Here is a 12,720-nt window from a genome sequence, read left to right as displayed (position 1 = left end):
GCAACAACTTTTCTCTTGTAGAGTTATGGACTAATAAAATAGTTACACTCTTGGAGCAGAGAAACAATTTTTCTCTTGTAGAGCTATGGACAGGTTTAAACAAATTTTCATCAGTTACATTTGTACTCCTTTTTGTGCTCTGTTTCCAAGAATATTTGAGCATCAAATCAGTGTTTTCTTATGAAATTTCACTCAAAGCAGACTTCAAAGCATCCTGTATGAAGAGCAGATAATGAAACTGGATGCTGATTTTGTAATGCTGGATAATCTTGTGTCCTTATCCATTCAGAAAAGAAAAGCACTGCTGCATGACTTAGGTGACTGACCATAATGGTATCAAAGAAAGCTTTTTCAAGGTCCATTTTGGCCAATGTGTCCTATTATGTAGCATGACTTTGAAGTACCTTGGGCCATCCATGTAAAAGAGTTGGGTGGTTATAGACTGATTTAGTGGTATTAGGTTTTAAATGAGGAAGTAATGTCCCATGGACTTGGGGACTGCGATGAAGCTTATCAAAGTAGCCCCATGAGTAAAATAATATGAAATTGCTTCAGAAACCCAAGTCTGAAGGACTTGAGAGATTTACCTTTCTAGGTCTCCATTCACTGTCCATTTGCATTAAGTGAATCATTTAACTATGTGTTTAACTTTAAACAGGTGCCTAAATCCCGTAAGAGGTAGAGTACTTAAAGCAAAACACACACTTAACTGCTTTACTGAACCATAGCCTGATTTCTTACCTACTATTCCCATAATTTTTTGTTTATGTGGGGCAAGGACTTATATTGGATCTGAACCAAAACACAATTTTAACCCTTCTGCCAGCTACTTTCAGACACATTCATCCTTTTTATGCCCAAATCTGCTGATCAGTGTGGCAGAAAATTATGTCTCTGAATGTTTGCCCGGATTAAAAAGGTTGTTATTTTAAAAGTGTGGCTAATGTAATGTGCTGAACGTGACCTAGCTAATGCATTTACAAGGCTGATGGTGTATACTTTAACATGAGTTAAGCTGGTCACGTTACAAACTGTAGACTTCTGGAACACATTAGTGGGAAGCACAAGCTGCTGATGTCTAGTGCATATTGAGATTTCAGATGAGAGCAAACCTGAATTATTCCAGAATAGCTGGTTTTAACAAGCTTTATGAATTTGAAACTTTCAGGATATGAACCAGTATAATAGTTGCTTGGTTGTGTTTTGCCATAACAGTAAGTAGGTGCTGTCAGATGATAAGTGGCAGTTTCTTTTGTGATTCACTTTTCCTGACTTGCCAGCTGGCTTATATGCTTTCCCTCAGTTGGGTGGAAATGTTTTTCACTGACTGAATTGTCAGTGCTTCAAGATTTTCAGATCTGACGCTGGAGATCTTTGCAACTCATAATTTTACTAATGGGTTGTGTTAATGTACCAATTTTTAAATTCATGGGAGAAATTTATGTCACTCTTGTAGCGTTTGTAAAATGATGACTTTGTTAAATGGATGTGCAATTAACCAGCTAAAAACTAATTGTTAGAAAGACTCTTTTGGCCAGAGTATGTCACAAAACTCTCAGCTCATTTATCACCAGCTGCATCCATTAATTCAGCACTGCCTGGCACTGTCTAACAGGGGCTTCTGAAACATCACATTTTAAATTTAATAAAATGCAAAGAGCTTTAGAACAGAATTAGGCTGGTTTAAAACACTTAACTGTTTTTCAGAAACCTGGTTTACATTTTATTAGTTTCTCCCCCCCTTTAGATGTCTGACTATTGAATATGACTATACAGAAGGAGTGTTATCCAGTTGTAAATTGGAGAGAACTTACAGATTGCTATTGGTGATACAGTCTGAGCACTAAGGATGTCAAGATGTTGCAGCTCTCTGCTTCTCCTGGACAATTTTGGTAAAATAATTGCATCCTGTCAGTCCAATCATTTATCCCAAAGAATCACTTCTGCAGCTTTGGTGTACCATTTTCTAAAGAGTGTAAATTTGGTAGAGTTGCTATGTTACAAGGCACTGCAGATGGATTTCATTCACAGTAACTTACAGCCTATTTGCCATGATCATCAGCCAAGGATTGGCATTCAAACCTCATTTGGTCCACATCATATATAAAGGTATTTGCAATGTAGAATTAATGTTTCATGTGTTAATAAGGCAAGTGAAAAAAGAAATCTTTGTTAGCAAACTTGGATAAGTTATAAAAAATGTCTTTTTTTTTTTCCCTTCTTCCCTTTCTCCAGTTTACCGAGGTTTCTGGACGGTTCTTATGCTCCTGGGAGTGCTCACTATTGTGATGGCTAGTTTCTTCATCATCTGTGCAGCTCCTTTTGCCAGTCACATTCTGTACAAAGCAGGAGGAGGCTTTTTCATCATTGCTGGTGGGTATACTGTTTGCTCAGTAAATTAAAGAATAGAAAGAATGAGTTCTTCCATTTTCCTTGGCCAAAAATGATATTAATCATGGTTCAAAGTAGGAAAAAATACATCTTTCTATCCTTTGGCTTGTTTTTTGTCCATCTTGGAGACAATTAGTTCTGCAGTTATTTCGTCATGAAGCTATTTTAGAAGGTATTTGTGGATTAAGATTTTTAAAAAAAATCTGGGGCAAATCAGGGATTTACCCTGAAATTTCAATCTACTTTTTTAACAGGAAAAGGAATGCCTGTTTAAGAATGCTGCCTTATGGGATTGTCAAGGGCTTTAGCCAAGGAGAGGGTTTTTTTTTCACCAGAGACACAAAAGGTGACTATAGTAGACTCTAAAGAGGTTGGGAGACAGAACACATTCACATGGACAATACATGAGAAATGTTTGGGATGTGATGGGGTACACAAAATAATTGTCATACATAAGTAAGCAGAAACTCTAAATGTCTGTGAATGAAATGTAAAAAATAACTGAATTCCCTCCTTCCTCATAACCCACACATATTGTGGACAACACACCTTCCCAGGGTTCAGCTGATGGGGGCAGCTCTCTGGGGCACTTGAAAAGTCTGTGAAGATGCCACACTGGTGTGTAAGATATAGTTATATAGGATGTAAATGATAGTATGTGCTCCATCACATTGTATAAAGCCTGGTGAGAGGCCAGAGGTGTGAGACCACAGTGGATTGCAGGGTAGAGCTACCTGTGTCAAGACCAAAAGGCCTGAGCTCTTTCTGCTTCTCTTACTGACCAGCTGACCATGCTTACCTGCTGTAAGCTCTTCTCTTCATCTGCACCTAGTGATCATTATTCCCTTCTAAAAGACTCTTAGTGAAGTGTGGGAAGTATTTTATAATATTTAAGCTGAAGAAAATCCTTCATACTTGCCTTGGATCCCTTGAGAATACTCCTCCACACTTTTAAAAGGCATACAAAAAATATTCATAGTCTGATGGAAATCCTAAGATATTTCAATGCTTTTTGTCACTAATTTTCAGGGCAAGAGCCCATGTGAGTCCTGCTCTTTTTCTGCTTTTGAAATCCATAAAAAACCTCAGCTGTCACTAGAAAGTAGCAGAAGCTGCTAGAGAGGAAAAGGGCACTTGAAAGACATGAGGAACTGACAGACAGAGGTGCAAAGTGATGTGTGTGTTCTCCTCTCTGGGTCAGTTCATCTGCCCTCATTTAGATAGGGAAAAGTTTGATCCCCAGGTCTGAGCTAGCCACCCTTGGCTTCCCTGGGAGGCCTGCAAGAGGCAACATTCATTGGCAGGAAAACCAGTAGGTATGTAAGAAGTTCTCCCAGCTGGGGATTCATTTCCTACTAAAACAGGGGCCTGTGGATCAGATGGATGTGCTGTGGAGGAACCCTATACCTCTCTTTCCTTTTCTGAGGGAATCTAGAGAGACTGTGTCTTTAGGTGTATGAAGTTAAGTGAGCTTTATTATCCCAGTGTGTGACTTTGGGTCTGTGTCTTTGTCCCTCTCACCCTTTATCCCTATAGAGCAGCTGTTCTTCGAGGGAAATCCTGACTTTTTGCTCTCTCTCTATGTACTGTCTTTCAACTTCAGGACTGTTGTCAATCAAGGCTTCAGAGAAGGGCTATGTTATTTTTACTATTACCGTTGCCATTGTTGAAAAGCAAAGATATTTAGCAAAATCCTTCTGTGATTTGCCCAAAGGTAGTGGTGGCAGCAGAATATAGGACCCTCTCAGCTTGCACAAGACATTATATGTTGGGTAGGGGGACTGACCAAGCTCTTTTGCACCTACTCCCAGTCCCACCAGTAGGGCATGGCTGCTTGAGGAAGGTACTTACTATAAATTGCTCTCTTTCTTTCTCTCCCAACAAGAATCCCTCACAATAGAGCTGCCCCCAACCCTGGCAGTGTTCAAGGCCAGGCTGGATGAGGCCTTGAGCATCCTGATCTAGTGAGGAGGTGTCCCTGCCCAGAGCAGGAGAGGTTTGGGACTAGATGATCTGTAAGGTCATTTCAACCCTGAAAATTCAATGATTCTAGGATCTTAAATCTGGAATAACTTGGGGACATAGCAAGATAAAGCAGAAGAGGAGTGTTTTAGCCTGTCTCTAGAAGGCAGGGTGGTGTGCTCTACTGTGTCCCTGCTGCCTTGACCTTCTCCTTTACCCATCTCCTTCAGAACTAGAGAGCCTGTTTGTTTACTGCCTCCCAAAGAAAATCATGCCATAGCAGGGGAGAGTGATGAGAAATGGTGAACATTTTCCACTCATACCAACATGTGATCAGGATGCAGCCAGGGTGTGCATTTACTTAAACACAGACCTAATGAGAAAAGGAAAAGGTGTAATGTGATTTAGGTAATAGATGAAGTTAGAGTTCTTCTAAGACAGAAACTGACATGCTGATTTGAAGAAAAAAAAGGAATTGTATACATTGTTTTGGAAGAGCCTGGATGCTGTCTTACAACAAAGTTCAAGTATGTGTTATATTGGAGAGAATAGTAGTCTTCTGAGAAAGAGGTTAGACAAGATTGTTGCTCTGTGGAAATTAGGAAGGTCAGGAAGTTAGGAAGATCAGTCATTTTCCTACTTACACATCTTTTAAAAAAAAGCTAGATGAAATAATTTAAATACCTGTTATTGGACTGAAGTATCTTTATCCTTCTGCAGCCTTAACTGATAAATTAGGTTGCAGATAGCTCTGCCTCAACTGAAGACTACAGCTTGTAGCATGGTTTGCTGTGCCATCTTAGGGTTCAGGAGGCAGCTGAAGGTATTATTGGGAATGGGATTCATGGCAGCTGTTCAGTCATCTGAAAGCTGTTTTCTATGAGCCAACTGCTTAAATTTCTATTGTCAATAGTAAGAAACACCCAGAGGGACAGCTCAGCTTATCTGTGATAAGGCAGATAGACTTGCCTTTTGGAGGGACCTATGGGAGGAGCCTAAACATAGATCCTGAGTGACAAATGTGTAAATTTAAATTGGAAAAGACCTCTTGTGGCAGTCAAATCTGACCTCCCATTTAGAGCAGGGCTGGCTTCAAAGGTAGATCAGGTAGCTTAAAGCCTTATCCAATCAAGTTCGTAAAATCTCCAATAATTGACATTTCACAGCATTCTTGGGAACTTGTTCCAAGTTGACCAACTTCATTGTGAAAATGGTTTTCTTTTTTCCTTGTTTTCTCCTGGAATTGTCCTTGCTGCAGTTTGTGACTGTTGCATCTCATCCTTTCAAGTCTTCAGGTCTCTGAAAAGTCTATCCCCATCTTCTCTATAAGTCTATTTAGAAAGATGAAGACTGGATTCTTCTCTGGACTAAAATTCCCTCAGCCTCTATTTGTTCTCCATCCCTCTAACCATTCTGTTCATCAGCACCTCAGTTTATCAGTATCTCTCTTTCACCAAGGGACCTCTAACTGGATATATTTTTCCATATATATCACAAATGTTGAATAAAGGGAAATAATAGTATTTTCAAACCTGATGATGGTGTTCTTGCTAATGCAGCTCTGTATGAGATCAACTTTCCTTTCTGACAGACCTGCTTGAATTTTGCACACTGAGATGGACCATTCTTCTCCTTTAAGGAACTTGCCTGTGAGGAGCAACAAGTTCTTCTGGACCTCATGCCCTTCAGGGCATCCTTTGCCCTTCAAGGCAGCTTCTCTTGGGATCCTGCCTGGCAGTTCACTGCACAGACTGAAAATTTGTTCTCCTAAGTTCTGGGTCTTGAATCTTTTACCTTCCATATTCCTTTAGGATACTAACCTTTGCCATTCCATGATCATTATAACAACAATTAGCACCCTCTATCATATTCGTGACCCATTTTTCCTTATTTGTGAGTAGCAGGTCCAGCAAAACACTTGTTTAGTTAAGTCTGTTCCACAGGTCTTTCAAAAGGTTTTCCTTGATGTAGTCCTACTACCAACCTCCTGGATCACTTGCTTTCTGCAGTGTTGCTCTTTTGGAAGATACTGGGGTGGACAAGCCCTTATGAGAACCAGAAATTATAACTATTTTTACAGTCCATTTTCTCTTCTTGATCGAGTTGCTCTGTAGCAGATGACCATGACCACACTCTTTTGTCCACCTTGTTGATCTTCATCCTTAAACTCCTCTTACTTAGAAAATCCCTGTTCATTCAAGATATTTATTTTTGCAGACTGCAGCAGTCTCACCCCGTTTTAAATGCTTGTTCATATCTCAAAGAGCATTCTGCAGGCAGAGAAGCCAAAGCCCTGTTTGTGACACTAGCTACAAAGCTAGGAGTTGATACACAATATATAGCAACTTTTGTGTGGTTTTTATCCTTTGAGCAGCAGGTTTGAGGTCATCGTCACCTGGGCTCCATGCCCTTACCTCTAACCCTGAGAGCCATGTAATTACCCACTCATTGGTGTGGGTGAAGTGCAAAGGATCTCCAAGGGTCAAAGAAACCTCAGAAGCATCTTCACAGTGTTGTATATCTGAGTCCCAGAATAAAAGCCAACCTACCCACAGGAGAGTTCTGATGTCTGCTCTGTGGCAGAGTCACACACCTGCCTTTTGCTAATCCTGATCTTTAAGAAAGGCTGCCTACTTCTCTTATTGAGTGGTGTGGATGAACCACGACAAATGGAGCAGCACACACAATTATTGCTATTGGTGCAGCTTTCCCTATTAAACCTTTTAACCTCATTAACCACCTGAGGCTGCAGGTGAAACTACAGATGCTACATCTGTGGGGGGAAAGTGTGTATCAGTTCAATGACACTAAAGTCAGTGACTTGTGAGCTGTCTTTCCAGTCTCATCTCCATGTCTACAACATCAGAGGATGGTCCAAGAGCAGTTACAGTACTGAAAACTGTAAGAAGCCTTATAGTTGCTTCAAAGGTCATAGGAAAAGAAGGGAAAGCTGCCATAAAATAATCATTTGGAGCAGCCTCCAGTAAAATCCATCATGGGCCTCTTTCTGCCTGGGTGGTGGTGAAAACTCCTCTTGTACTGATGTCAACAAGCAATATCCCAGGATGTGCACAGAGCATTACAGAATCACACCCTAGTGAAGAAGCAAGATTAGAAGTACAAGTATGACTTCTGCTTCCTGCCAAAAGAGTGAAAAAAAGCTGATACTTTAATTCTAGCTCCTAGAGGAGGACAAAAATCTGTCTTCAGAGCCATGTGCCAACTCCCATAACTCCTATGTGGGATCCTCTGCATGTACTTCAGAATGGAATGTCAACCTTTCTTTTTAAAGAAAGGTCACAAGAGGCCACAGTAGGTGGTGGAATCTGAAATAAGGACAAGAACAGAAAAATGCCACTGAAAAAAAATATATACACATACAAGTTTTCCTCAAGTGAGATAAAGAGTTCTGGACTTCTAGGCACAAGTAAAAAGCTCACATCATTCTTTCCAGCACCTGTTGTCTTCGTGTCTGCATAGTAAAAGATTCATGCCATAAACAGCCATTCACCATTGACAAGTGAAAGGCATTTCTACGTGGGAAGAATCAGTACTAAAGGCCAGCAAACTGCTTCTTGAATTCACAGACATTTCTAAAGGTTCTGTATTCTTTCTCCTCTACAATATGCACAAGTATTTGTTTGAAAGGAATTCAAAAGAATGAATGCAAAAGACAGAAAAGAGTGACCTCAGAGAAGTCCGTGTCTTATCACACTGCACAGAGCTGTGTATCAAACATGTGTGTTTGTTAAAAAAAAAGCAAACTGGAAAAAAGGAAAGAGAAAGGAGTAGGAGGGATGTATTTATTTGTCTTAATCTCTCCCAGACATATTTCATGTTCTAGGAATAATTTCCCCCATCATTCCTGATTCATGGAACTGCAGTTTTATTTTATATTCACTAAAAGGCAAGGGCAAAAGGATGTCTGCACACTTTGAAAAAGGTCTATATGGCGAAAATGTAGAAAGGCATCTTAGCACACATTGTTCCTAAAAGTATTTGCTTCATAAAATTGTGGAGGTTTTTTTTCAATCTCTGTAATTTGCTCTTGGAGCTTGGCTATGAGAGTTCCTGACATTCACAATAGTCAGTGCAAGACTGCAGGAACAGATTTCTCAGAATAAATATACATTCAGTAAACTCCTGTCTAAGTGCTTCACTCCTGTGAAACCATAACTCTGGGAAAATTAGACATAAGGAGCAGTAAGGAATGAAATCCTGTTGGAGGCAACAGAACATGGTCAGTTTTTACTAAGCCTGATTGTGCTATTCAAGATATTTCTTGAACACACTAAGTAATATATCTACTAATTAGTCTCTATTAGCACGTAGTGAGAACCCTTAAATACTCCTTTAGAGCCTTAATTAACTGAGAAGGTTTACATACTCTTCATTGCTTTTTCTTCTCTTTTAAAGAAGGACATTTATCTCTGCTTGATGTGCATTTCTTCTGCAAATTTCCATACCCAACAATTTGCCACTCCCAGGTATAACAGCTTGCTGTGAAATCACACCTGATGGACTGTTGTTTTACCTGAAGTTGTTTTATCACTGGCAGCAGTGGCTTGCTGTTTTGCAATTATGTGGTGTTGAGTCCAGTTTAGTCACCTAGATGTTGCTCCAGACTGCCCCAAAAGCAAGGAGTGCCCATTTGGAGATTAAAGCACCTCTGATGGAGTCTTTTTCTTCATGGCAGATGTTTCTGACTAACTGTTCTACTTAACTGTGTTTCTGCCAAAGGGCCCAGAGGGCATTCCAGATGTGCAAGGCCTGATTATACTTACCTGCTGCTATAATAAGGGAATTTGCATTACTGCTTTTTGTAATCACTATTGTTTTGGACTAAGTTCTCCTCAAAATAGAGAATAAGTACAGAATTTAAAAATGTCCAGGCACAGCCATCTGAAGAGGTAAATCCCACTGTTCATATGGATTTCATAGAATCATACAATTTAGGGACCTTACAGATCATCTAGTCCCATCTCCCCCTGCCCTGGGCAGGGACATCTCCTCACTAGATCAGGTTGTTCAAGGCTCATCCAACCTGGCTGTGAACACTGCCAGGGTTGGGGCAGCCACAGCCTCCCTGGGCAACCTGTGCCAGTGTCTCATCACCCTCAGAGTAAAAATGTTTTTTCTCACATCTAAACTAGACTTTCTGTCCTTCAGTTTGGACCCATTTTTCCAATTCTTAATGTATCTTTCCAAATCTTTGGGCAATAATTTTTGTTTTGTTCATGTTTTGAAACCTTGAACAAAATCAGTGTATCTAATAACTCAATTTATGAATTTAGCCCTGAATCTTTTTACTTTTTACATCAGAAGTTACTAGCTCTGTTTGGTTCTAATCCTCCTATGTTGCCTACATTATATGTTATCATTAGACATTCTGTTCCAGGAATCTTCTGCTCAATTTGAATTCTATTTGGAGAGTCTTCAATTTAAGTTCTCATTCTTTATGTCTGGCCCTAAGGTGATCCTTCTTTCTGATTGTTTCACTGGTTTTATGTTTAATACAAGCACAGTACTAAACTCCATCAAAATTGAGCTTTACTTAGGTAAAATACTTTCAAAATTGAATTTATGCCTTTTAGAGCTGAGTGTAGGGTTTTTTTCGAGCTTTGTTAGGAATTTGAGCCCTAGCAAAAAATGTAATCCTGGAAGTGGATTTCATAGACAGAAAATGTCTGCCTCCTTTTTTGTTTAGTTTTTCCACTTTTCTTTCAGCCTCCTAAAAACTACAGGTCCTTTGGCAATTTCAGTTATGTTTTGATTATGCCTCAGGTTAACTACTTCAGCTCGTTCTTTGGTGGACTTCAAAAGTTAATATTCACAAGGACTGAGCCATGAGCTGTCAATGTTTAGGATGTATGTAAAGCTATTATATTTTGACCATAAAGCACCAACAAGATCACCAGATCACCAAGTTAAACTGCTGCATCTAACCTGTCTGGTTTTGTCTGAATCAAATGAGGGAGTGAGGACAAGAGCTGCTCCCTGGTAACTGGGCAGAAAGGGCAGGGAAAGGAGCTTGTGAGACAGCACAGAATCATAGAATTTTAGGGGTTGGAATGGATCTTAGACATCATCCAGCCCCAACCCCCTGCCCTGGGCAGGGACACCTCCCACCAGAGCAGGTTGCTCAAGGCTCATCCAACCTGGCTGTGAACACTGCCAGGGTTGGGGCAGCCACAGCCTCCCTGGGCAACCTGTGCCAGTGTCTCACCACCCTCACAGGAAAAACCTTTTTCCTAGTATCTAGCCTAAATTTCCGCTCTTTCAACTTGAATCCATATCAGCATCTCAGGATGGGGATGGAGAATGGTAACCATGAAAGGCTACCAGGACATGTGGGTCTGGCAGCAAATGCCTGGCCATGGGTGCTTACAAAGTACATTTGTGGGTTTTGCTACAAATGTCACCTTTATTCAAGGTTGCATTGAAAGTATTCAGGAAGATGGAGGAGAAAATACCACAAATAACTTTGACTTATGCTCTGCAGCTCTACAACCTGTAGACTCAAGTCTGACAGTTAAATGTTCCCAGGACTATGTACTGGCTTGTGGTTTATACAGACACTTAAACATCTTGGGATAAAAATATGATGGGGTGGTGTCCCTCAAATATTTGAGTGTTGGAATAGATAGTCCTGCTGCTGTAGCTGTGCTGTGACAGCTGGAGCTTAGGGAGCAAATGGGTACAGGCTGGAGCATGCAAAAAATTTAGGCTTGTGCCCTCAGTTTTCCAGCAAATCTTCTGCTGGAGCATCTGTGCTGCAGGCTTGCATTTCTTAAGTGTCCATATTCCTCTAAAGTGAAATGAAATATTAGGCAACTGGTGCTTTGGAAAGCACTTTCTTCTTATATCTCCTGGTGTATAGTAACAAAGAGATTAACAAGGTTTGTGGGGACATGTGCTCCTATTACTATCATGTGCAAACAATCCTATGACCTTTCAGAGGAGTTATTGGGAAAAGGCTGTGAATTATGTGGTGGATTAATTCCAGGAAGCTGTTGTATCCAATTTGAGGTTAATACTAATAGCCTGTATCATACCTCTTTTTTAATTATTGTTAGGTTTTGTTCCTATACAAGAACTTCTTTTCTGTATGTGGATTATTTTGAATTAAATACATTTGAATTTGTCTGCAAAATATTTGAGTAGAATACTCTGAAGGTAGTATGTTCCAAACAAAGCCATTTTCATAAGAATGAAGAAGCAAATACTGAGAGGGGAAGATGATAGATTTCTCACTCCTTTCTATATCTCATCCAAAAGACTGTGACAAAAACAATGTCAGAATTTGGGAAGCAAAAGTAGATTTTTTTTCCAGGTTGTCCCATCCCATCCCTGCTCCTTCCTCCTCCTTGACTCCTGAATTCAAAACAGTAAATCAGAGTCATAGAATAGCAGAGTTGGAAGAGATCCCTGAGGATCATCTAGTCCAACTCCTGGCCCTGCCCAGGACATCCCTGACAATCACACCCTGTGCCTGAGAGCATTGTCCAAACACCTCTGGAACTCTGGACAGTGCTCTCAGAAGAATATTTATCTGAATTTTGTCCCTAAAGTCTGCATGCCAAAACCAGATATGTCCTTTGTCATGGGAATATGCCTTGCAGTGCAAATCAGAAGCAAGATGGAGACTGTGCTAGTTAGAGGAAGGCAAAGGCAAAATGTATCCCAAGGTGGCTGACTGTGCCTTGCAGACATCCTCAAGCATGGATGGATTTTTAGTATTACAGTAAATGCACCCAGCATTTCTCTCCCACTCTGTTGTTAAAACCTGGTGTTTCTTTTCCAGGTGCCTTGTTTTCGCTGGTAGTCGTGATGTATGTCATCTGGGTCCAGGCCATGGCTGATCTGGAAAACTACACAAACATGAAAAAAATGGATTGTCCAGACTTTGCTGTTTATGTACGTTATGGCTGGTCTTTTATGCTGGCTCCTATAGGAGTGTTTTTTGCTCTATTAGCAGGATTGCTGTTCTTGTTAGTAGGGCGTGACATTTATTTACACTCAGACTAGTCCTACACTGCTGAAGGGAATCCTGGTGAAACTTTGTGACAGCTGTAAACTGGAACACAATTTTATACATTATTACAACGATGGCAATCCTAAGTGTGCAGGCAGAATTCTCAAAGTTCTTCTAGTACTTGTTTAAGGGTAAAGGACACAAAACTCAATAGAGGAAGAAACCACCTTTAATCCCAACTGATGGTTTTTGATTGTTTGGCAAGTACACACGTGGTTCTCCACATTGTATCATTAGCAGCATTTTTGTAGGTTTGCAAACAGAAGAAGGCAAAAATTTTCTGCAACCAAAAGCCCAACATGAAGTGGCCCAAATCAACATTTTATACATTT

The 12,720-nt window shown here is 40.3% G+C and overlaps 1 protein-coding gene across 1 annotated transcript; it reads left to right on the top strand.

Annotated features, from left to right (window-relative positions):
* Nucleotides 1-2,190: 2,190 nt before the first annotated feature.
* Nucleotides 2,191-12,381, top strand: LOC103797150 (transmembrane protein 182-like; the record flags this gene model as incomplete). The annotated part of the gene is made up of 2 exons (XM_009069347.1): nucleotides 2,191-2,373; nucleotides 12,158-12,381. Coding segments are annotated over 2 exons (407 nt in total), but the record flags the coding sequence as incomplete, so codon positions are not given.
* Between the last annotated feature and the right edge of the window lie 339 nt (nucleotides 12,382-12,720).

The sequence above is a fragment of the Acanthisitta chloris genome, unplaced genomic scaffold, assembly GCF_000695815.1.
Source record: "Acanthisitta chloris isolate BGI_N310 unplaced genomic scaffold, ASM69581v1 scaffold28932, whole genome shotgun sequence".
Classification (NCBI taxonomy): domain Eukaryota; kingdom Metazoa; phylum Chordata; class Aves; order Passeriformes; family Acanthisittidae; genus Acanthisitta; species Acanthisitta chloris.
This window is presented reverse-complemented; position numbering and strand designations above follow the sequence as displayed.